This window comes from Pistacia vera, unplaced genomic scaffold (assembly GCF_008641045.1).
Source record: "Pistacia vera cultivar Batoury unplaced genomic scaffold, PisVer_v2 Contig342, whole genome shotgun sequence".
In the NCBI taxonomy this organism is placed as follows: domain Eukaryota; kingdom Viridiplantae; phylum Streptophyta; class Magnoliopsida; order Sapindales; family Anacardiaceae; genus Pistacia; species Pistacia vera.
The window spans coordinates 1,183,355-1,209,058 of record NW_022196160.1 but is presented as its reverse complement, the minus strand read 5'-3'; the positions used below and the strand labels follow the sequence as shown (position 1 = coordinate 1,209,058).

At 35.4% G+C, this 25,704-nt stretch overlaps 3 protein-coding genes across 5 annotated transcripts in view; 1 reads left to right on the top strand and 2 right to left on the bottom strand.

Moving 5' to 3' along the window:
* Nucleotides 1-249: 249 nt before the first annotated feature.
* LOC116138630 (ARS-binding protein 1-like) lies at nt 250-657 on the top strand. The gene has a single exon (XM_031424333.1). It carries the CDS (start codon nt 250-252, stop codon nt 655-657), a length of 408 nt encoding a protein of 135 aa, XP_031280193.1.
* A 2,406-nt stretch (nt 658-3,063) lies between these two features.
* Nucleotides 3,064-4,955, bottom strand: LOC116138557 (primase homolog protein-like). The gene is made up of 5 exons (XM_031424274.1): nt 4,840-4,955; nt 4,207-4,254; nt 4,007-4,092; nt 3,452-3,512; nt 3,064-3,191 (listed from the first exon to the last, which is right to left on the bottom strand). The coding sequence occupies exons 1-5, from the start codon at nt 4,927-4,929 to the stop codon at nt 3,093-3,095; spliced, it is 384 nt and encodes a 127-aa protein (XP_031280134.1). The 5' UTR covers nt 4,930-4,955; the 3' UTR covers nt 3,064-3,092.
* A 228-nt stretch (nt 4,956-5,183) lies between these two features.
* The window catches only part of LOC116138556 (twinkle homolog protein, chloroplastic/mitochondrial-like), a 46,813-nt gene continuing 26,292 nt past the window's right edge, over nt 5,184-25,704 (bottom strand). For 2 of the 3 annotated variants that reach the window (XM_031424273.1, XM_031424272.1), the window contains 4 exons: nt 7,214-7,265; nt 6,836-6,925; nt 6,566-6,646; nt 5,184-5,722 (listed from right to left, as the gene is read on the bottom strand). In XM_031424273.1, the coding sequence (XP_031280133.1) occupies nt 5,606-5,722; nt 6,566-6,646; nt 6,836-6,925; nt 7,214-7,265 (340 nt within the window). In that variant the 3' untranslated portion in view covers nt 5,184-5,605. Of the gene's footprint in view, nt 5,723-6,565; nt 6,647-6,835; nt 6,926-7,213; nt 7,266-7,379; nt 7,436-7,527; nt 7,674-7,752; nt 8,024-25,704 lie in introns of those variants that run through there. The other variant, XM_031424270.1, reaches the window with a different exon arrangement.

The window sequence follows — 25,704 nt, the reverse complement described above, 5'->3', positions numbered from 1 at the left end:
TACTTAATTTCCTATTTTAAAATTCATGTTTTGGTAGTACCAGGATTTCAATTCATGTTTTAGTATTAGTAAGATTTCAATTCATTGTTTTAGTAGTAGTATTAGAATTTCTTATTTACTTATCCTAGTAGAATTATGATTAGCCTACTATAAATGGGGTTGTTATGGTTCAACTGATTCAATCAAGTTTTCAATAAAATCTTCCACCAATTCAAGTGATACCTTTCTTCTTCCTCTACCAAATCAATCATGCCACCCAAAGTTAATACACGAACTCAATTGACTGAAAGTATTCGTGTTGAATTGTGCAAAATGGAAGAATCAAACCCTAGTTGGAAGCAGAAAGATCTTGTGAAGTGGTTAGAAGATACTCATGGTCTTAAGGTATCACAAGCAACAATATCTAAAACACTCAAAGGATCATCTGACCTCCTTCAAGAAGAAGGATTGTTGAACCCAAACACAAAACGTTCAAAGATGGTAAAGTATCCAGCAATGGAGTCTGCCCTCTATGAATGGTTTGTATGCCATCAAGAGCATGTCAATATGAATGGTGAATTGTTAAAAGAGAAGGGAAATATTTTTCTAAGGAAACTCTATCCCGAAGCTACCTTGTTTGGATTTTCAAATGGATGGTTGGAAAAGTTCAAGCAATGACATGCAATTCATTCCTTTCGTCGTTTTAGGGAAAGTGGTTCAGTTAATATGGAGAAAATTGAAGCTAGTTTGCCATCAATAAGAGAGGAATTAGACAAATGGGCTTGGAAAGACATTTATAATATGGATGAAACTGGCTTATTTTATTGAATGCAAGCAGATAACTCTCTTGCAACAAAGCAGTTGGAGGGCCGAAACCAGAACAAAGAGAGGATTACAATTGTTATTTGTTGTAATGGCAATGACTCTGACAAATTTCCGCTTTGGGTCATCAGTAAGTTTCTTAATCCAAGATGCTTTAATAATGTTAACCGTGATAATCTTAATTGCAAGTATCGAGCGAATTCAAATGCATGGATGACATCTTTGTTTTTTATGGAATGGCTTAAGTGGTTTGATAGCCGTTTGGATAGAAATGTCTTGCTTATATTGGATAATTGTACCGCACATGGCAAAAAGGAGAATCTCCCCCCACTTCATCACACAACTGTTCTGTTCCTACCACCAGCTAGCACTTCCAAAATCCAACCATGTGATGCAGGCATTATTAGAAATTTCAAAGGTTATTATCGGCAGCTCTTTAATCGCTTACTTTTGAAACGGATAGAAGATCATGTATTGGAACCAGAAAAGATAAGTATCCTTGATGGAATTGTAAATGCAGTCGTTGCATGGTCAATTGATGTGAAGCCACAAACAATTATCAATTGTTTTAAGCATTGCAAAATTAGGACCTCCGATGTCGATGAATTGCAAGTTACAAATGAAGTGAATGAAGAGAATAGAAAAGTCATTGCAGAATTGAGTGATCAAATTCGACAACTTCACTACACTAATCGAATGGATATTAATGTCTTCCTCGATCATCCAAATGAGCAACAAGTCGTATATGCTTTAATTGAAGAAGAAATCATTGATGCAATTAGACAAGAAGAGAAAGGAAATAATCCTGAGGATGATAGTATGGAAATGCAAAAAGTTCCGTGCCATGAAGCTCTAAAGATGCTTAAGAAGCTAGAAATATTTTGGCTTCAACAAGAAGGTGTCCATGCTAGCGAGTTATTATATTCCCGTAAGTTAGAAGATTTGGTAACAACTCTAAAGCATAAATCATTGTCCCAAACAACTTTAGATAAATATTTTATTTCATCATAAACCTTTAATGTAACATAGCATATATTTTTTTTGCAATATACAAATAATTATTACTATGTGGAGGCAACTTTCCTTAAGACGGGAATTAAAAAAATTATAACTTATTACAATGTAGAGTTTATTCTTATTTATAACTATCCTAAATTGGGAATAGAATTTTTTTATGACTATGTAGAGTTTATTCCTATATAGAGTATCAATATAAAGAGGTTCTACTGTCATTAAATGAAAAGAAAATATCTTCTCAAATTGTTTAATTTGTAAATTATTTTACATATGAAAAGAAAATCTCTTTCTCCATTAAATTGAACCTCATTAATTTGTAAGAAACGTTCAAGTAATTAATGAATGATAATCTCATTTCTCAAAGGTTCTTAAAGTCCTTTCACACAATAAAGTCTCATTTCAACTTTCAAGAGATTCGGAAAGTTTTTCTTTCACAAATTCTTTTCACACAAATAAGTCTTTTATTTATTTCCAGGAATTAAGTTGGATGTCTATTTTCATCTACAAAAGACGGAATTAAGATTGCAAAGATACAAAATTTTGTTCCAACTTTTCACAAGATCTTTTTAAATCTAAGATACAAAGAATATGATAGGGTTAAAACATCAAATGACTTAGTAATGGTATAAAAGTTAGGTTAAACTGCATATCGAGTGGGTTCAGGATAGTATGTACAAAATTTGGATCCCCTTTTATTTAGAGCTTTTACTGGCTTTTAAAGATATATCTCATGGCACATACACATTTTACTAACTTTTAACCTGTCCCAATCCATTGGGCTTTCTGGCCCAGAACAGAATTGATAATTATTATTAACAATAATCAATAAAAATTGGTAATTGACATGTAATACACGACATGATAAAGTAATGTTATTATTACATAAACCATGTAACATTATTGACATAACGAAATAAAGATTAAATGTTAGATGTCTTTCAGCTTAGAGGTTTGAATATATAAATGATATCTTTTGAGTCCAAATGATATCTTTTGAGTCCACGAGAAAAAATATCGAATTCACTACAAAAAAAAATTCAAGAGAAAATCTTTTGATATGAAAAATATTCAAGGAAAAAAGTTATGCAATCTGTTTGTTCGAAGACAAGACCGGCAATTTGCTGCAAATCTTTACCAGAAATTTGAAATGAAAATATGAACAATATAATCAGTTATCTTCTATTGATTCAAGAAAAAGTTCATAAACAGCTATTTGAAAAAAAAAATTAAAGAAAAAAAAATAAAGTCTTTAATTAATGTGTTTCATATGAGCTTTATGTACACTGCATTGCTCGGTCTGGAACTTGTAGCTGATACAACTCCGCATTTTCAATTACTTCCTTCAGAGCATCTCCACCCAGAAACTTGAGAACCTATGGCCATGAACCAAACGAAGTAGTAAGAACATATGCAGATTGTCCTTTAGAAACAGAATAAAAAAGTTACAGTCCAAGCCCTCCAATCAATGAGGACAGTAAGATTCATGAATAAATAAATCATGAGAGAAAGTGCAGAACAAAAGCCAGACGGCAAAGGCGTAGAATAGTGGACATAACCAAATACAGTAAAACTACATTATCGCTTGCTTCCAAAGGAAAACAGGAGAGGAAAGGAGGAAATGAGAACCAAAAACCTCATTTGCATCATTGAAGCAACAGAGCTCATCTTTCTTCGGCCATTGGACACGCCAGCATCTGAAAACCGACAAACAAACTACATGAAGAGATAACTCTAAGTATATGGATACTACTTTTGGAGGGCACTATAAACAGAATTCGGTCGTTAAACCTAAAACATGATGATGATAATCAGACAGGGCGTAATATTGTAGTAAAGATACCATTTTATACTACTATTACTAAAGATATTGCCTACATTAAGGTTTCACCAGGTCAAGATTTCGCACCATCAATTTGATAATTCAGTGCCAATTAAACCGAAAGCTATAAATTTTGGACTATTGATAAGTAGGCTGTTGTGCGTGAAAGTGATATACGTACTCTGCTATCAATCACTGTGCTATATCAAATATTTCCCACTTATTTGATATAGCACTAAATCAAAGTAATATTGCACATGAATTTAATAATTGAAAGCATTTGTGGAATAGATGATTTTCATATATAAGTTTCTAGAAGAATGTATAAGTTTCTGAAGTACATGAAAGGAATTAATTTATAATTGAAACCTCTCTTTTCCAAGACGGCGTGCTAGCTCTTCAGCCAAGGCTTGGCCGGGTACATCACCATCAGTTGCCAGGATAATGCGAGAAACCTACAAGATTTATTAACGCTTTTAAGAAATAATAACAAGCAATGAAAAGAGGAAGACCAATACAAATTTGCATATTGGCTCTATCACTAAAGCATGCATATGTATTAAGTTTACCTTATCCAAGTGCTCTTTGCAGTTCCATATATACTGATATCCCGTGTCCTATGTTCTCAAACAACAAGCAGAAAAGAAATTGTAAACAAATATTAAAAAAAAGAAAAAAATAACCACAACATACAGCAAAAAATGACTTTAAATTAAATACAAGACACTAATTGCAAGTCAAAATAAAAAATAAAAATATCAATGAATAATTTGTTACTCTTGCATAAGGAAGATGCAATCAAACCTTATATAGAATGGAAGAACTATTTTTATCAACCACTTACATTATGCAATATTTCTTGGCAATGAACACATAATACAAAATATATGTTAATTCAAAGCAAATTTAGAAAACTTAAATGGGCTACAGATAGAATGGAATCGATGGCTTTGTGAAAGAGAAGCTAAATCCAATTCAATGTGATATCTTAATTCAAAGCAATAATTTATTGGATACTTAAGAATTTGAGTTAAATGTGGGGATGCATTTACATTCAGGAAAAATATCAAAGTTCTTTCATATTTGCCAATTAATAAAAGGTCTTTTAATGATGCTATATATACTTCTTTGCATAAAGGAAATTAATAAATTTGTATAAATCATCATCACAGGCTCCAAAATTTCCAAGTCTCGAACCAAACCTTTTCCCGTGGTGGTAATTCTCTGGCAGAAGCCTTTTGTGGTGCTCCACAAGGAACACTTACACAATTTAGGAAGCCAGCTTCCTCCATCGCAAGCTTATCATTTCACCTTCAACCTATGATCAGCATCAAATAATAAAAATCAGTAGAGAAAGAGATTTAAATTACTCAGTAAAAGAAACCGAAGCATGATTTGGCGGTATTTACAATGATGATTTCAGCAGCTTCCTTTATATCATCAAGTCCAAATAACTATTTCTCTGTGCCCCTCTCCTGAAATGAAAGCAACAATCCAACAAGAAAATCAGAATACAATGCAGCTACACTTGATTATAGATTGACAAAACAAGAATGACAGGTACTGAAATGGCACTTTAATGTACTACGGACAAATTCACTATCCCCACACAACAAATGAAAGAAACAGCTCCTTAAGCATAGGAATAAAGAACTTAAACTGAAACCATAGGCTAGAACTGGACATGTAAAATGGGCTGTGCCAACCCATTTTTTCCATATTACTATTCTTACCAGAACTAGGAGTGATCTTAGGATATTGTTTGTGGATAGTTCAGAGTGCAGTGAGAGAATCCATCAATCTAGGACTTGGGAGTCAGTTACCATGTGATCTTAATCACCTCTCTGGAATTGCTTTTCTAAAAGCCAAAACACATTAATTATAGCATTTTATGTGGCTGTGCTATATCAAATATTTCCCACTTATATCTCTGCCATTCCATTGGTATATCAAACTATATTTACCCATTCAACAATCCAAGGACAGGATTAGCACAAATACCTGCCAAATTTTTTTCTCCCGGCAGGTTCGGTACTTGCAACCAACTAGCACCCCATTTTGTCTAAAAGGGAAAGCTATGACAGCCTGTTTACAAAAATTTTATTAGTGGTTAGAAAGCAAACTCAAGATGAGGGAAAGAATCATCATACATGTAGATATCTTATCTGAGGTTCACAGCGCTCACCATGTGCATAGTTGAGAATAAAAATGTTAAGATACTATATTACACTGATAAGTAAATATAGCCAAAAACTCAATAGATTAATCAAAACCATGGGACAAAGAAAAAATAGTGCATTACGTCAACAACTGCTAACATCCACATGCCAATGGGAATAGAAAGGAGACTGAATGCAGTGAGGAGTTAGGTAAATTAACTCTTACAAACTTAGTTGATCAAATCCATAGTTATCATATCGTGACATACCCTAATTGTTCAAGATTGGAACAAGTGATCCCAAATGTGAATCCATTTTCATTACCGAATGATATTTTCAAAGGAGTTTAAAAAGCTACTTCAACAAGAATCTATCTTGCCCACTAGTTGCAATCATTTCCTACACCTTGGCTTCTGTCACAATCACATGGCCAACTAGCTTTAACAGGGCACAACCTTACTCAATCAAATAAATGATAGCAAGATACATTATCTTGTGCTTGTCAAATTTTATAATTGAACTAATTATACTAAGAACCAATCTTTCGAAAGGGATTCATAGTACCTGATATTAGATTAGGGTTGTTTCAATGCATTTTACTTCAACAAGAATTCCAATAAACTTTTCCCTGACTATAATCTATTTTCAGTCATCCATGGTATCATTCTAAAAATTGTTCAACCTCAAAATCACATTTTATAATATAAAAGATAAGAATTAAATCAAAAGATTAATGATAAGAACTAAGTAGCTGCAGTTGAAAAGGAACCTGATCACCAGATAACTGCATAACAGAATTTCTCTGGAGAGTTCCCTCAGATATCATCCACTCAGCAAAATATGCAATTAGCTGAAACAAAGACAGAATATAAATTCTGAATCATTATCAAGCTCAACGAATAAGGACTCTCAATTAAGAGGATTTAGACTCTCGCAAGACATAACTTGGCAATTCCTCGAATATGGTATAATTCAACAACGAAAGAAAGAAGCTCATAAAAATCAAAAGAAATATAAGAAGAGAAGTCAGCATACATGCCTTGTCACCCAGTGGTTCTAATCCTAAGCTATTTTCTGTCATTTGTTTTGATGACAAAACTTTTGTATTGTTGTTGCTGTCTGCAAAGGCCTACAACCGAAGTTATCAATTGACCAAGAAATAGCATACACCAAATTTAGGTCAGACAAACGCTCGTTACAATCTTACAAGCAGGAATTGCATTTGGATTTATGAAATGGTTTAGCATATTGATTATGAACTTATAAGAAGGAAAACTTGAAATGTAAGGTTGAGAGCTTTTAACCTGTCTTTTTGATAGTCAAAAGCAGAAGTACTTCAACAAGAAGCCGTAGTACTTCAACAAGAAGCGGAAGTACTACTACAAGAAGGAGAAGTACTTCTTCAAGAAGGGATTACCTGGCCTGCCCATCCACAATTAGCTCGAAAACACCTCCACATTGCAAAATCCCTACAACAAGTGAAATCCAACCCAGTCGACCACCACTCACAAAAGATTCTACACAAATAAATCAAATTAATTTTTTTTTTTTTTTTTATAAAAAAAAGGCAGCTTTCCGCTTACCAATCTTGGATTATATGAAGAGACAAACTTCTCTCCATTGACTGACCTCCTTTACACTAAAGCCAGAGAACCATTCAATATTCAAACCAAAATTAAAACAAGAACAACAACATATAAAGGTAACAATGAAGCTACAAGAAACACACATCTGTGGACAAAACAAGCGATTATACTGTCCAGGAATACAAGAATCGTTGCAAATTATCCCAACAAGCTCCAATTTCTGTTTTACTTTCTCAAGTTTCAAATTACCATCGATGCCACTCACTTTTTCTGTGAGCTCCACCTTATTATCTTATAAAACAAGAAGAACCCATCAAATTTACGAAGTAATGGGAGCAAATAATGCATGATTTTGGGGAAAAGGAATTGCCGGGGACGTGGGCTTGGCGAGACCAAACAGGGTTTAGTCTTCTTCTGGGTAATGTTGGGAATGAAAAGTAACACCTGTGAATTATACCAAAGGGCATATTTATTTTGTTCAACTGAGTTTGAAGCTTCAACCTTTAACTCTTCTCTATCATATGAAAATGAGGAAGCTGTTTAGGAGATATGAATTCGTACGATAATTTTGTGTTGTTATTGTGTCTGTAGCTTGTTTGTTAGCTCAAATTGGCCGCTTTGCAACCACATGCTATGGCGGAGCTATGGCCGCTAAAAAATAAATAATAAATCACATTTAAACCACCGTAAATTGTGAAATAGATAATGGAGAAAGAGGAAATTTATTAAATTAATTAAGAAGTGAAAATTTTCTGAATTGAAAAAAAATCAAAATTTTAGAAATTTCTAAATTAAAAGCAATTATATAATTCAATACTTAAAAATAAAATAAAAAGAAACAAAACTCCTAATCCTTCACAACAATTTATTTTTTAAATTTATAGAAACTAAAAAATAAAGAAATTCAAAATATATATTTTTAAAAAATGAGGGTATATATATATTATTAAATTAAATAAACTATGTAGATGTTTGTCTTTTTTTTTTCTTTCTCTTCAGTAAATAATGAATTAATTGTCATTTGCAATTGATTGTAGAATAAATAAATGCATACGGTGAATTTAAATTAACATTAAGTGCTTAAAATATGCAGTGATGACTGTGGTAAATGATAGACTAGTTAAAGAGATTAATTATATATAATCATAATTAAGACATTAAAATTAGTTTTTAATTAAAAAAAAAAGAATAATACTATACAATATAAAGATTGTATTAGACTTCCATTTTGCAACAAAACCCTAGATTAATCAATTTAATCCCACATTATATTAATTTTTACTTAATTACTATGAAAAAAAATAAAATAATAAATAACTCCTTTGATTAATTAATCATGAATAGTATTACACTTATAACTTTTTCAAATAACCTGACAGTTCGTGATTAGAAAGTTCGTAGTGGGTTCCGTCTGTCCAAATATAAACTGATCAATTGCAAGTTATTAACTTAGGATTATATAAAAAAAATTATATGAAAAAATTATAAGTATAATTTTATTGATATTTCATCCTTAAATACAATTATTGTAATTAATTAACAGCATTTGAGCAAAAGAAAAATTATTAATTAAGAGTAACCGTTGGTTAATTGTAAGGAAGGTTAAACACGAGCAAGCAGCAGGTAGGTAGTCGCCATTATCCATAACGGTTTCTTAATTAACCCACAAACAACCAATAAGAACTCTCCACGTGTCCCTGATTAACCCTACTAATCAGGAGGTGGTTTACTCCTTAATCTCCTTTTTTCTCTCCGCCAAAACCCTGAAACTCATCCCCCCACTTTCTTCTCCAGTTCGTTAATTTTATTTTGATATTAAATTCTCCTTCAATTCAATAAACAAAAAGACAATATCTTTAAATTAATCTACTACAGTTGCAGGTATTTTCTAAATTTCTCTCTCTCTCTCTCTCTTTCTTTTCTCTTCTTCGTTCCTTTGACTTCAAGTTTTCTTTCTCTTTGTTCGTACAGTAACTTTAACGTAATGGCTTTGAGTTTGAGTGCACGGGATCAGTACACTGATCTTCAACATTTTTTCAACCCAGAAATGTTAAGCTTCCAACAACAGGCAGCTGGAGAATTCGAGGACGACTTCGATTACTACTTCAACTTGTTCAGTTTCAGCAACAATGATTTTGGTTTCGATTATGATTATGTTTCGGATACTTTATCTGATCATAGTTACAACCAGTTTCCATTGTTGTTAAACGATGATAATCAAGTCTTTAACACCTCTGAATCTGATCATCAATACTTCTCTTCTTCTTCTCTTCCTGATAATTTCATCTTCCCTCTTGAAGACTTTGAGTGTCATCATAATTATCCGAAGCGGCAGAAGAGCTATTATGGAGATGCGGTTGACGTTGATCATCATTCGGTTACTTTTTCGCCTGAATTCTTCTCCGGGTGTGTCTCAAATGTGATTAATCCTCCAGCGCCACCGCCTCTTCCTGAATTCCTGCCAGAGATTCCAACTCCTTCGCTGGCAGGTTTCAGTTTTGAGAAGAGTGGTAGTACTGATCACGTGAGTAGCACAAAGAAACCAACTGGGGTGAGCTTGTCGGCGCGAAGCGTCGCGGCGCGACAGAGAAGAAGGAAGATTACGGAGAAGACGCAAGAGCTGGGAAAGCTGATTCCGGGCGGCCACAGAATGAACACGGCTGAAATGTTCCGAGCTGCTTCAAAATACGTCAAGTTTTTGCAGGCTCAAGTCAAAGTTCTTCAACTCATGGAGCCAATATATTTTTGTTTTCCGAAAACATTTTCTATATTTTTGAAAACACGAAAACTTTCAATATTTTTTCATGCAGGAAAGAGAAGAATTGCCTCCATCTCAAGAGCTTCAAACTCTTCTTGAATCTCCAATAATTCAAGAAAAATTGTACTAAAAAACAGTAACAGATCCAGAAATTCTTGTTAGGGTCAGTCAAAATAAAATGTAATAGCATATAATATTTATATTTTATATTTTTAGTTGAAATTAACATAAATACAAAAAAAATTATATATAATTTTTTTTTTTTTAAATTCGAGGCCCAGTCTCAATATAGTCTAGATCCACCCCTGCTCAGAAGACAAGTGTTTGGTTCGAAGAGAAAATCTCCAAACCCTAAAAATTGATCCTGAAATTCAATCAAAATCAGCCATTTTTGAGAGCATTGATGAGCTGCTGGAAACAAATAATGGCTAATTATTATTATTAATGACCATATTTATTTTATTCTGTTGTAGATTTTGACCTAGATGGTAGTTAATTAACCCTTGATTTGTATTGTAGGTATTAGAGACTAACCATTTTCTTTTCCAAGAAATGGAATATTAGTGTTTCTGTTTCGTGTCAATTTTAGTTTGATTATTGCCGTAATTTAGACATTAATATGTATTAATTTATGTAATTATTTAATTAATTTCTTGGCGGCTACTCCAAGATGAATATGTTTCCTAATTTTATGGGTTTAGTTTTGTAATTATCTTATTGGTAGTTAAATATGAATGAATTAAAATCTTAAATAAATTCCTAATTATATATATATATATATATATATGGACAGATAATGTTAATAGAGTAGTGTCCTAATAATTCATATATAAAATTTTTTTAATCAATGGAAATGATTCCATGTCTAAATTATGTTAATCTATTATGACAAAATTCAAAGATATTATGAAACATTATATGCTAAATAGAACATGTAATAATTAAAAGTTTAAGCAAGTGAGGATCCCCAAAACTTTGGAATACAATATTATACTTGCAATTAATTGAAATATCATGATCAATTTATGTGCTTATTTAATTCAGTATTATAGTTTTTAAACAAATATCACACATTTACATAAATTCTTCTATTAATTCATATAGTATCTTATTCTATATTATCATAGACTTTTCAACATTCCTTCACTATTAAATTATTAATTTATTGAAAAAATTACTCACCAGTCACCACTCAGCAGGAATCCATTTTAAAAAACGCAACACTATAATTAAACGATGAAAAATCGAATTTAACACCGTACACATATCCACACAATAGATATGGAATATGTTTAAGCTAATATGCTCTACATTTTTTTATTTAATATTTTTTAGTATTTACCTATTTATAACGGATGAAAAAAAAACCTTATTGTGTATTAATTTATTGGAATCAAGGGTGAATAAGGTATTTATTTGGCTTAAGAAGATTGAAGGGAACACTTAAAATGAGGGTATGGAAGTGGAGAAGAGAAAGGGGTGAGCAAGAAGAAATATGAAAAAAGAAAAGAACAAAAAAGGAATAATTTTATTTAATTTTTAATATTGAAAAGACAATAATATCCTTAAATTATACAGGACTTAATATTTTTGTACCAAGGTAATCAGTCATTTTAACTTTATAAAAAGACAGAATTGCCCCTTAGATGATAAGGGATTTTAAACGTCATTTGCATCCGGGGTGGATTGTGAATAATTTTCAAAATCACAACCCTTAAATTGAGAGTCTGACTGTAATACTAGAAAACACAGAGGTAGTAACTAAAATTTACCAGTTAGCATATCTCATCAAAAAAAGTTATTAAAAAAAAAAAAAAAAAAAAAACGTAAATATAATGCGGGGTAAGTTCCAGTGGTTGAAGATTTTATATATTGACAGCAGATTACCAACATGGAAAATCTGAGTTGGCTTTAATCTCTATAACTAAATGTTTCTTATGAAAACAATACATGTAGGAAAAATCTCTAACTTCACAAGCTTCGAGCAACCTTTTCGTACAAATCGAAACTAAACAATCGAAAGCTTTCTCAGTTTTCAACCATTTCAACAATTAATATCAAGAGGATGATTAAATACCAAAATAATGCCGGATTGTGGCTTAAACTTCTGGATATATGATCTCTAAGAGGCTATAAAAAGAACTAAATTTACAGACGAGAATTCATATCTGACCACTGAGACATGAAGTGAGATATAGATTTTTTCATTTCAGGCATACCTTTGCCCTCATGGCACGAAGTGATCCATCAGTGTCTGTAACATTGTCCACACAAGTTAGAGCAACCTTCAAAAGGTCTGGCACGCAAGCTTGGACGTGAGGAGATAAATGCCGAAACACTTCAGCTGTAACATCTGGCGCTCGTGGATCTAATGGAAGAAACGGAAGTTTGGCAACCTCTCTCAAGGCATCTAAATAATGCCCTAACCTCGCCAACTTGTGGATAGACAATATTGCCTCCAGCTGTCTCAATACAGTTTGTTGTTCTAGAACCTGATCCCTCTCTTGAAGACTGCCAATGAAATTCAAGTAACCATTAGAAATCCAAACTAAGTAAAACATACATTTACCAGAAAGGTAAACAAGACACTTGATACAATTGAAAAAGGGCCAAAGAACATATAAAACAATGAGAGACTACAAAATGTGTGAGCTAGAAGTACATGACCACAAATATCAAAGACAATGTCAGAGTTATTAACCTATATGAGTTGCCAGTAATTGGTTGATACTCATCCTTCATTATGCTTAATTAATATTTCAGATGCAATCCAAAAATAAAGAAATCAAAATGCAAGGGTAGAAAAATTACTTTGTCATACAGCCCAGCTTCCTGACACTGGCGAGCAGCTTCAAGTAGAAACTGCTGTCTTCCTTTGAAATCAGTCAAAAATCGTTTCAATTCACCTTCCTCTCCAGCACCTCTTGAACCAAGTAAAAGATAGATTCCACCATCTCGTAATAATAGCTCAGTAAGAAGTTGCTTTAGCATTAAGCTTTTCTACCTTTGCTGATCGGCATTAGCTCTCCCAGTCCATGACAACTGTCCCCCACCAACTGTAGCAGCAGCTTGTGCATAATACTCTAAAGCAATCTGGAGATTACCAAGACGTATATATGCAGAGCCATACTGCCTAATCATGCTGGATGCCTCTGCATAAGCATCCATTAACCCTGGTGTTGACATGTGAATGACTGTACAGACCATATTTAGAAGATTTGTAGTAATCTCCAAATATGTAGTTTAGGTAATTGCCTTGTATGTATTGATCTACATTTATTTCCTTTATTTGGTTTCCTTACATATTACATTTACAATTGTATAAATTGTAACTTCTGTACATGAAAATATATATACAAAAATTATTCTCTTTCTCTTCTTCCTTGCTGGTAATTTCTCGGCATACTCAGCAACTTTGGTTGCTTCTCTTGCCTCTCTTGCACTCTTTGGTAACTTAGTTGCCTCCTCGTGCTTGCTACCACACTAGCTTCTTACATGGTATCAGAGCAGGTTGTCCTGCCAGCCACTCTCCCTGTTACGCACCAATAGTTTGTTTTTTTTTTTTCCTGCAAAACAAATTCAAGAGTTAGTCTTCCAAACCAAATGGCTACAAACCAACAAACCCAATTGGGCCTGATCCAGCAAACAGCCAAGCCAACCCACACACACAAATGGACCCAAACCCAAATCCTCTCCCAGACTCGAACACTTTTCCTTTCGGGTTTTCGGGTCAAACTGGCCCGAACCCATTTCCCTACCAATTCCAGATTTTACAGCCTTAATCTTGCCGGCCGGAGCCTGACGACCTTTTATATTCCTCCCCATCCAATGGACCAGAACTTGTTCTAGTTAAACACGTTCTCAAACCGACACCGAAAACTACGTGACCTGCGCCCGCGATTTCCGGCTGGCGTTAATAAAGATAAAGACGGATTTATCGATGGCACCGTCACACCACCGGAAGAACCCCATCTACACAAACTTTGGACCTGATGTAACATGTTAGTCCGCTCGTGGATCGGCAACTCCCTGACCCAGGAGATTATCATCGGTTTACCCCCAACTGAAATCGCCGAGGAACTCTGGCGATTTATCAAAGAAATGTACGGCCAGTTGGATCTGGCCAAACTCTTCACTTTACGGCAAAATCTTGTCGATGTCAAGCAACAAAACCAGACCGTAATGGCCTATTACAATCGACTTTCAGCCCCATGGAACGAGCTCGATGTCGTCACTAATCCTTTCTGTGGACCATCGGAAACCCTGCAACAATTCCGACATATCAAAGAACAGGATCGTTTAATCCATTTTCTCCTTGGCTTGAAAGAAAATTTTCTGGCCTTTCGCACCCAGATGTTGGCTGCAACCTCACCACTGTCCCTTCGTCGGGCGTACTAGCTTGCTGTCCAGGACGAGAGCCAATGCCTAGCCTCCATGGAATCACCACAGTTGGGTGATTCCATGGCCTTCGCTGCAGACAGGGAGAAAAGAGGTGATGGAGTGCTACGGCTAGGGTTTCCAAATGGGAAAGAAAAACTTTTTTTATACAAAGCCGTGAACGGCCACGATTCACTCGAGCAATCTGACGGCCCACAAGCAGTCAACCAGGTCAACAGTCAACCCGATCAAACCCTTGGCATTCATCTAATGGCCTATATTTTATCAACTCTCAACATGGCTCAAATGGTTCCGGATCTTCCGATCGAGTAAAAAAATGTATTGTGTCTACTGCAAAAGGTGAAATCACAATCGGGCCAGATGTTGGAAATTACATGGTTACCCTAAGAATAAAACGGGCCCTCTGACTGCAAATAATGTGACTATCACTACCACTTCAGGATCTGAGACCCCATCATCCTTGATCAAACCTGAACAAATCACTCAACTTATCCAGATGTTGAATCAACTCCTAACAAACAACGCTTCCGCAAGTTATGCAGGTACATCTTTTTGTTTTAGTAATTCAATTTCCCGTAATTTATGGATTATTGACTCAGGTGCTAGTAATCACATACTTTGTGACCCTAAATATTTCCAATCACACACAAACACTGTTACACAATTATCTGTTCGAATGCCAAACGGCAATATTGCCAATGCAACCCACATAGGGATAGTCAAACTTACTGACAGCATAACTCTCTGAAATGTCCTTTTTGTTCCTGCTTTCAATTTTAATCTCATATATGTATCCAAATTTTGCATTGACAATAATTGCACATTGCAATTCCTTCCGAATATGTGTACCTTTCAAGACCCTTTGACTGGCAAACAGATGGGCTTGGGTAAGGCCCACCAGGGACTACTACTGGGAGCCATTTTCTTTTCTTGGTAATAAAAATTATTGTAATGCCAATTTTAATAATAAATCTCTGATTTTTCATCAAAGAATGGGTCATAGTGCATCTATACCTCACTCTCATTGTCCAATTTGTCCCATTGCTAAACAACCACGGACAAGTTTTCCCATTAGCACATCCTCCACTGACCACCCTTTTGCCCTAATTCATCTTGATATCTGGAGCCCATACTCTGTCCCTAATCATGATGGATCTAGGTATTTTCTTAAAGTCGTAGATGATTTTTCTCGCGGAACCTGGATATTCTTAATGCAATCCAAAGCTCAAGCTTTTTCCCATATTCTTAACTTTCTCTCCATGGTCCAAACATGGGTTCAAAGGGTTAGGACTGACAATGCTTTAGAATTTTTTAACCAGCAATGCTCTTCCTTGTTCCTCTCCCACGGGATTCTCCACGAGAGTTCCTGCATTTATACTCCTCAACAAAATAGGATTGTTGAACAAAAACACCGTCACCTCTTAGAAGTAGCATGAGCCCTCAAACACCAAGTCAATATCCCCGCCAAATTTTGGGGCGCATGTGTAATTACTGCTACCTATCTCATTAATCGCATGCCTTCACCGGTTATTAGAGGTAAAACTCCTTTTGAATTACTGTTTGGAAAGATACCTGATAACTCTCACTTACATGTTTTTGGTTGTTTATGTTATTCCATAATAGTGGGTTCCCCGTGACAAGTTTGCTCCTCGTGCCAGGAAATGTGTTTTCATGGGCTACCCTATGCTCCAAAAAGGATATCACCTTTATGATCCTCAACTTAACAAATTCTTTGTTAGCAGAGATGTTGTCTTTCATGAGAGTGTTTTTCCCTTCTCGGCAACTGACACTGTATCCACTCCATCCGCTCCTGCCTTACTGGATCATCAGCCAGAGTCTCCCATCACTGTGGTTCCCATTCCATTTACTCAACTATACAGTCTGATCATACCATTGCTTTGGATCCTGACTCCATAGTTCCTGATCCAGCTCCAAGCTGTCCCCACACCACGGATCCTTCCCAAGATCCTCCCTCACTTACAGATATGGACCTTCCTACTCCTTCACCAGCTACTGTTCCTTTACACCAGTCTTCCAGAACTACCCGACCACTTGTCTGGATAGCTGACTACATTTGCTCCACTGTGAATGGTACCACTTATCCCATATCCAATTATGTTAGTTTTGATAGCTTATCTCCTGGACACAGATTTTGTATGAGCAATATTTCTGCTGATCGAGAACCAGCCACCTTTTCTGATGCCGTCCCGTATGCTTATTGGCGTCAGGCCATGGAGACAGAATTAAATGCTCTAGTTAGCAACCACACATGGGACCTAGTTTCCCGACTCTCACATAGGAAACTTATTGGTTGTAAGTGGGTCCATAAGATAAAATATCGTACTGATGGTTCCATCAAGAGGTATAAAGCTCGTCTTGTTGCCAAAGGCTTCACTCATCGGGAAGGATTTGACTATCAGGAAACATTCTCCCCGGTAGCCAAACATGTCACTGTCCATACATTCCTTTCTGTAGCTTCTCACCATGATTGGCCACTTCATCAGATGAACTTCCATAATGCCTTCCTTCATTGGGATCTTGATGAGGAGATTTATATAGATATTCCTCCCGATCTTCGCAATCAGGGAGAGCATCTTGTATGTCGATTACGGAAATCTTTATATGGGCTAAAACAAGCATCACGGCAGTGGAATGCAAAATTCACAGAAGCTTTCACAGCCATTGGATTCAATCAATCCAAACATGATTATGCCTTATTTTCTAGACAATAGGGTGAGTCTTTCATCAGTCTCATAGTTTATGTGGATGACATTCTCATTACAGGAAATGACGAGAAAGCAATCACAGAATTTAAAAAGTATCTTCACAGTACATTCCACATTAAAGATTTAGGGACACCAAAATATTTTCTGGGTATTGAGATTGCTCGTTCCTCAGAAGGAATATCCCTCAGCCAACGGAAATATGTACTTGAACTCATTGCAGACTCAAGACTAGCCGCATGCAAACCAAGCGTCATTCCCGTAGAACAAAATGTTAAGCTCACCACACAAGAATATGATGAGAAAAGCCAAAACCCTAAGATTGATCCATTATTAGAAGATAGCTCCAACTATCAATGGCTTGTCAGAAGGCTCATTTATCTTACCATGACTTGACCAGATATCAGCTATGCAGTACAAATCCTCAGCCAATTCATGCATCCCCCAAAGCAATCCCACATGAATGCAGCAGTGAAGGTACTCAAATATTTGAAGGGATGTCCAGGCTTGGGACTTCTTTTGCCAAGGAAAGGAGACCTCAATATCAGTGTTCTGAAAACCAGACTAGACAACCCGGTCGGACCGGTTCGATCGACAACCGGCGGCAAATCCGGTCCGGCATATACAAAAAACCGTTATTTGAAGTTAAACCGGATTGGACCGTGGTTGGACCGGCGAAATAATGTCGAATCATGGTCCAATCGCAGCTAAACCCTGTCGGATTCCGGCATCTTTCGACGGAGAAAACACCTTCATTCGACGGACGGCATCTCCACGACCAAACCCATCTATTTTCAGTCGTCGTCGTCCAACCTTCATCGATCGCCGTCCACCTAAAGTTTACGACTACGTCAGACTTCTTTCGTTGATTCCGACGAGTTCCGACGCCGATGAAACTCTGATTCCAGCTTCGATTGGCTGTCGATCGTCGCTGCCGCCACACTTACCAGAATCTTCGTGTGATAGGGGTGTTTTAGATAGATTTCAAACCTTAAGGGAGTATTATAGGGGTGTTTTTGATGAATTTCAAACTTTTAGGGACTAAAAATAATTTTACAAATTACGGTCCAACCGACCGATCCAACCGGAAACCAGACCCCTAAACGGGTCATTGTCCGGTCTGGTTTTCAGAACATTGCTCAACATCACTGCGTACTACGACTCAGATTGGGGTTCATGTCCAATGACAAGAAGATCCCTCACTGGTTTCTGTGTTAAACTTGGAAAATCCCTTATTTCATAGAAAACAAAGAAGCAATCCACTATATCACTTTCATCAGTAGAAGCAGAATACAGAGCCATGGCCAAAACCACATGTGAAATCACATGGATTCTTGGATTATTACGAGACCTGAATCTTCAAGTGGAAACACCAATTAAGCTTTATTGTGACAACAAAGCGGCCAATGATATTGCAGCCAATCCAGTCTTCCATGAAAGAACAAAGCACATAGAAATTGATTGCCACTTTATCTGAGACAAGATACACGAAGGTATGATTAGAACAGAGCACATCCAAACCTCAGATCAGCCAGCCGACATATTCACAAAACCATTGTGTCAGAACATTCACATTTATTGAGCAAGCTTGGAGTTTATGACATTTATTCCCCACGAGCTTGAGGGGGAGTGTTGACATGTGAATGACTGTACAGACCATATTTAGAAGATTTGTAGTAATCTCCAAATATGTAGTTTAGGTAATTGCCTTGTATGTATTGATCTACATTTATTTCCTTTATTTGGTTTCCTTACATATTACATTTACAATTGTATAAATTGTAACTTCTGTACATGAAAATATGTAACTTCTAACATATCCTAGACTGCTTAGGTGATCATTTATGCGGCTGTACCAGGCTCTAGGTGCCTGCTTTAGGCCATACAAGTCCTTCTCCAGCAAATACGTTTTGCCTTCTTCACCCTTCACTTGATAACCTTTAGGTTGTTCTACAAAAATTTCCTCACTCAAGAAACCATTCAGAAATGCTGACTTAACATCTAGTTGGAAGATTTTCCAACCAAATTGGGCTGCCATAGCAAGGATCAGTCTAATAGTGTCATGTCTAGCCACCAAAGTAAATGTGTCAGAGTAATCCACCCCTTGTTGTTGTGCAAAGCCTTTAGCCACAATTCTTGCCTTGTGTTTATGGACTGTACCATAAGGATTAACCTTCAGCTTGTAAATCCACTTTACCTGAATTATTTTTCTATTTTCAGCTCTGTCAACAAGCCTCTAGGTATTGTTTTTCTCAATCATAGATATCTCCTCCTGCATTGCATTCCTCCAAGCTTCTAACTGAGCAGCTTCAGCATAATTTCTTGGTTCAAGCACTGCCACATTACACCTTGCATATACATCAGCCAAGGTTCTAGTCCCTATAACTGGTGGTTCTTCATCCTCTTCAGTTTCAGCTTCTTCAAGTAAGTTTTCAGTTGGCTGTTGCACTTTGCAGTCAGCATCAATCTTCTTATTCTCCCAATCCCACACTGCATTTTCATCTACCTTTACATCCCTTGTTATCACAATTCTCTTTGACTTAGGGATGTATAATCTGTACCCTTTTGATTGACTACTGTAGCCAATGAATATACCAATCTTAGCTTTATCATCAAGCTTTGTTCTCTTCCCTGCTGGAACCATAACATAACACACACTCCCAAACACTTTCAAGTAGCTCACTGCTGATTTAATTCCATTCCAAGCCTCAATTGGAGTTTGCTCATTGACTACCTTAGTTGGCAGTCTATTCAGGAGATAGACTCTTGTATTGACAGCCTCAACCCATAACCTCTTAGGGAGCTGCTTCTCTGTCATCATACACCTAGCCATCTCCATGATGGTTCTATTTCTTGTCTCACTGACCCCATTCTGCTATGGGGTGTAAGGTGTAGTAAACTGGTGCCTAATTCCAGCCTCTTGACAAATTGAACTTAATTCTTTTGATGTATATTCAGTTCCATTATAACTTCTTATGGATTTAATCTTTGTTCCAGCTTGATTCTCCACCAATAGTTTGAAATTTCTGAATACAGCAGGTACCTCATTTTTCTGCTTCAAAAAGTATACCCATGTCATCCGTGTGAAGTCATCTATGAAGAGCAAAAAGTACCTGCTCCCACTCATTGATTCAGTCTGGATAGGACCACAAACATTAGTATGGATCAGCTAGAGTTTTGTTGTTGCTCTCCAAGCCTGATCTGAGGGAAATGGTGGCCTGCTTAGCTTACCAAGTTGGCAAGCACTACAGAGGGTACTCCTTTCTTCAATCTCAGTTAAGTCATGAACCATATTCTTATTCTTTAACTCTTTGAGACCATTATAGTGGAAGTGGCCAAGTCTTTTGTGCCAGATTTCAAACTCTTCCAGCCTAGATGATAAAGCTAAGTTGATGGAATTTTTCCACTCAACCGGGAAGTTTTTTCCCAACATTTTTACACACATTAATTCAGTCTCTTCAGGATCTAATATGGTGCATGCTTGATTTTGGAAATGTAGAGAATAACCCTTCTCTAACATTTGCCCAACACTTAATAAGTTTTGGCTAATCTTAGGCACATACAATACATGAGAAATGATTTTGATACCTGACAAGGTTTGGACAACAACATCTCCTATGACTTTGACCTCCATGAAATCACCATTTCCTATTTTAACTCTAGAATAATATGAGCTGTCCAGGTTGATGAAACTTTGTAGGTCTACAGCCATATGGTTGGTGCAGCCACTGTCAATTAGCCAAGCTTTATTGCTGGTTTGTGCCATGTAACAAGTGGCCATAAAAAGCTGTTCAGCCTCCTGACGTTGCTGCTGGTCTTCTCCAACCCGAGCTTGCTATGTTGGCTGACTTCCCTTGTTCTTATAGACCTTTTCTATGTGCCCAAATTGTTTGCAACTTCTGCATTGTATCCCTGGTCTGAACCAGCACCTCCTCTCTGAATGTCCTTTCTTTTTATAGTGAGTGCAAGCTGGAAACTCCTTCACTCCACCTGACTTCTCCTACTGATTGCTACTCTTTTCTTTCCCCTTTTTATCCCCAGCATACCTCCTATTTTTTCCTTGTGCAGGCTTGCCTTTATGGTTTGCTACCATTGCTCCCTCACTTGTGTCTTCTTGCCTCAAGAGTCTTCTTTGCTCTTGAGCTTGGAGAGCATGAACAAGCTCAGTCAAAGTGATCTGAGTCATGTCCTTAGAGTCCTCAAAGGAAGAGATTTTGGACTCAAATCTCTCCGGCAAGCCACCAAAACCTTTTCATATCTGTCAACTCCACTCCCATCGACCTTATTTTGTTGACAACACTCATTAATCTGTCAACATAATCCTTGACTTTTTCTGATTCCTACATCCTTTGCATCTCAAATTCTCTCCTCAGATTAAGCACCTGCATGTTCCTTGTTGTGGTGCTGCCCATATACTCTTCTCTCAGGTTGTCCCATGCTTCCTTTGGAGTCTCATACGCCATGATCCTTGTAAATACAAGGTCAGTCACTACTGCATGAATGTGAGAGAGAGCTCTCAGTGCTTTGGCTGTTTCTTCCTCATGCAATCTCATTTGATTCAGAGTGGGATTCTGTCCTAATGGAGGTGGCTGCCTGTTTTCTTCCACGTACTGCCACAGTCCTTGACCCCGGAGGAAGGCCTTCATTTTAACAGCCCATATGTGTTAGTGTTCCCCATTGAACACCGGTGGTGCCATCAAAGCAGATTGGGCTGCCATGGCTCTGTTTTTGTGTCTATCGTAGAGAGGAAAAATGAGTAGATGCAGCCTAGTCTTTTTGTTGAAAATGAAGGGTGTTCTTGAGTTGGAGTTGATGATTGGTTGCAATAGTTTTAGATTTTTGTAAATGGCTTTGATACCACTTGTATGGAGTTGGGCCTAACTCCTCACCCAAAAGGCCTTATTGAGTGGAAGGATTGCCCACTCTTATAAACCCATTGGCTTGAGCGTGCTTAGTCGATATGGGATCTCCAACACTCCCCCTCATGGTCAAGCCCGTATGGTCCACTTGCCTATGAATGGAGGTAGTTTGGTAGCCCACCGTTGGTCAATCACTCAGCTCAAATGGGGCTGACTCTGATACCACTTGATGGTTCTTGGCCGGAGAATGCAAAAGGAAAGATAAAAGAGTAATCAAAGTATGAATATAAAAGTCATAGTTTTTCATTCAACTTAATCAATACATACATCAGCTCAACAACTCTCTGCTGATTCAACAACTATAGCAGACATTTACAAATTTAAATTTAAATCTTAACAACTAATATTTCATACACAAAACACACCATAATACTGACTAAATTACACTTAAGCCATTCAACTATAATACACCAAAATGTTACAGCCATGCACGTTGGACCACTGCAGCAAACTAACTTCAACAGGCTCGAAAAACAATTCCAACTGAACCTGCAATGTTGATGCATTTCTAGCAAAGTATCATTGCATCAACAGTAACAATTAAGGAGTGATTATAAGGTATTATGTACTGAAGGAATGAACAATCAGTACCAGAGGAGCAAACTGATTTGAAGCACGGGATGATAAGGCAACATTTCTTGCTTCATCATAATATCCAGTTCTCAAGCAAAAATAAATCGGTCACACAAAAAAATAAAATGCAGTTAAATGAAGTAAAATAAAAAATGAGTAATCTATCATAAAATCAATAAAACTGATTCAATTTTCCGCAAATCAACCAAATCTATTAATGATCTAAGAAATAAAAAATACACAAGAAAATACAGTGGGTGGCCTTTTTTGTTCTACATTTAAATATCTTTCAAGGAGTGCTCCTTCCTTCAATATAAGCAACCAAACAAATAAAAATAAAAATCAGAAAATAGTCTCTCTACAACAGAAAATGTGAACTAATGCTAACAACAATGCCACTAGAGACTAGAGGTCATAAGTTTCAAAGATCAAGTTTGTGGCTAGTTGAGTTCTTCACATCTTCCCTCTAGCCTATTAGTAAAAAAACAAGGCCCCGAGAAAAATGGAGCACAATGTCACAACAAAAATTAAAGCAAACTACGCTAGTAGCAAATTTACGTAATCCAGAGCAAACATTTATATTTCACTCATAGTGTACAAAGAGTTAAAGACTAGAGGTCACAATTTCAAAAGATTCCAGATATATAACACAAAATTATGCTTCCAAGATTAATATGTATTAATTTATGTAATTATTTAATTAATTTCTTGGCGGCTACTCCAAGATTAAGTATTTCGTAATTTTATGGGTTTAGTTTTGTAATTATCTTATTGGTAGTTAAATATAAATGAAATAAAATCTTAAATAAATTCCTAATATAATATAATATATATTTGGACAGATAATGTTAACAGAGTAGTGTCCTAATAATTCATTTATAAAAATTAAATGATTCCATGTCTAAATCCTAGTTAGTAAATACGGGTACAGTAAAAAAAAGGTACATAAATTTTATGGGTATGATATGGCAAATGGTGAAAAATATATTTGTAAAAATTTGATCATAGAATTCAGATACGGAAAAAATACGATACTAGTATATACGAGTTTAATACGACACATTATTAATAATATGTTTTAAAAAATACGGTAATATAAATCCTAATTTTAACACTTTTCATGGACCACAAGGTTCAAATCAATATAGAATTTCATTGTTTTCATTGTTTCTTGTTACATATTATTAGGTAGTGGGTATACCATATACATAGCCTGACTATTTCTAAAAAGCTAACACTTAAGTTTTATAAATTAAAAGTTTAAAACTTGTATAAAAAAAAACTGTTATTATGCTAAAACGGATATCAAATAGCAAATATAACTCTCACAAACATTTCATCAAACATTTTTTAAACAAATCCATTAATCCACCAACATAACAAATCCATCAATCCACCAGCCTCTACTACTACTCATACACCAGCACAAACACAAGCAAATCACCAACATACGAGATTCAAAGAGAGTTAAAAAGAGAAGAGAAGAGAAGAAATGTGTATCGTGGCCGTGAGGCTTGAAGAGTTGGAAGTCTTGGACTTGAAGCTTGGACCTTGGAGAAGAGAGTTAAAAAGAGAAGAGAAGAAGAGATCAAGACTAAAGACACAAGAGATGAAGAAATGTTGAAGATTTGAAGAACTGTGGCAGAAAACTGAAGAAAAGCATAAGAGAAGGAGAAAAGAAAATCTTTTAATTTTTCATCCAAAACGGCGTCGTTTTGGCTTTTCATTTAAATATTTTTTTTGCCTATAGTAATTCGGCAATAATATGCATATAATTCGCGAATTATATGGATTGGGCATATAATTTGCATATTATACAGCAACCTTGATAAAATATGTAAATTTGAGTTTTATACGCGAATTTACTAACTAGGGCCTAAATTGCTTTCATTTACAAATTTTGCATTCTGTTTTCCTTTCTTTGTCTAATAAATCGTAAAAAATTTGCTCAGCCACCGTTTTTTGAAATTTTAGATGAGAGAACAGATAAAAAGCTTGTTAGAAGAGAAAAACATGAGCCCCATTTTATATGAAAATTTAGAATTTTGATTAAAAATTTATTTTATTCTCTTCCTTTTTTTGCATTTTCTCTTTTTAAAAAAAACAAATTTTTTTCTCAAATGAAAATATTTGTTAGTACAAAATTGCAAGGGGAACAAAAAATTGATATAATTAAGATAAATGTTTTGAGACAAATAAAATAAACCATATTTTCAGGGGGTTTTATCAATTGTGTAGGTGATAAATTTCATATATATTTTTTTTCAATCAAATATATCAAACTCTTTTTTTTTTTTTTTTAATCATTTTCAATATTTTTAAAATACAAGAAATAGATACAAAAATTTCATAAAATAATACATTCCTAGCCTTCTACCAACTTTTGTCTTTTTTTTTTTAATTATTATTATTTTTCTTTTTATGGAAGGCAATTTGGTTAACTCACATAATTCTAGAGTAAATTCTTATTTTCAAATAAAAACCTTAACATTTTCAAAATTAGAACTAGTGAGATGGCTATACAGGGGAATTATCTAAATACTTAGCCCATATATATATATATATAGATTGAATCTTAAATAAAAGGGGTTTCTTAACCCTCAAAAGTTGAATCAAGTAATAAATTTTCTCCTAAAATTTCAAAAATAACATAAATCCTCTCATTGTTAGTATGTCGTTTAAACTTATAACATGAAAGGTTAATAAATATTTATCTAATTATCCTTCATTTTTTATTTTGACCCCAGAAGCTAAAGGGCAAATAGAATTCTATAATTACTATTGACGATAGAGGGATTTTTGTTATTTGGTTATACTTCGCGGAATTATTTTAAACCATTAATACAATCAATCAACTTATTCATTGTTTTTAAACCTGTCTAAGATATTTATCTATCCGGTGAATTCTCAATCCTCTATTTTGCAGCAGAAAACGTAATTCAATATGCATG

What these genes read in the sequence shown, in the direction of transcription:
- LOC116138630 (XM_031424333.1), top strand. Translation starts at nt 250, where the DNA reads ATGCCACCCAAAGTTAATACACGAACTCAATTGACTGAAAGTATTCGT.
- LOC116138557 (XM_031424274.1), bottom strand. Translation starts at nt 4,929, where the DNA reads ATGGAGGAAGCTGGCTTCCTAAATTGTGTAAGTGTTCCTTGTGGAGCA. An exon ending in AATTACCACCACGGGAAAAG is followed by an intron (nt 4,255 to 4,839) that starts GTTTGGTTCGAG and finishes TTGAGAACATAG; the next exon opens with GACACGGGATATCAGTATAT. An exon ending in CGCCGTCTTGGAAAAGAGAG is followed by an intron (nt 3,513 to 4,006) that starts GTTTCAATTATA and finishes GTCGGTTTTCAG; the next exon opens with ATGCTGGCGTGTCCAATGGC.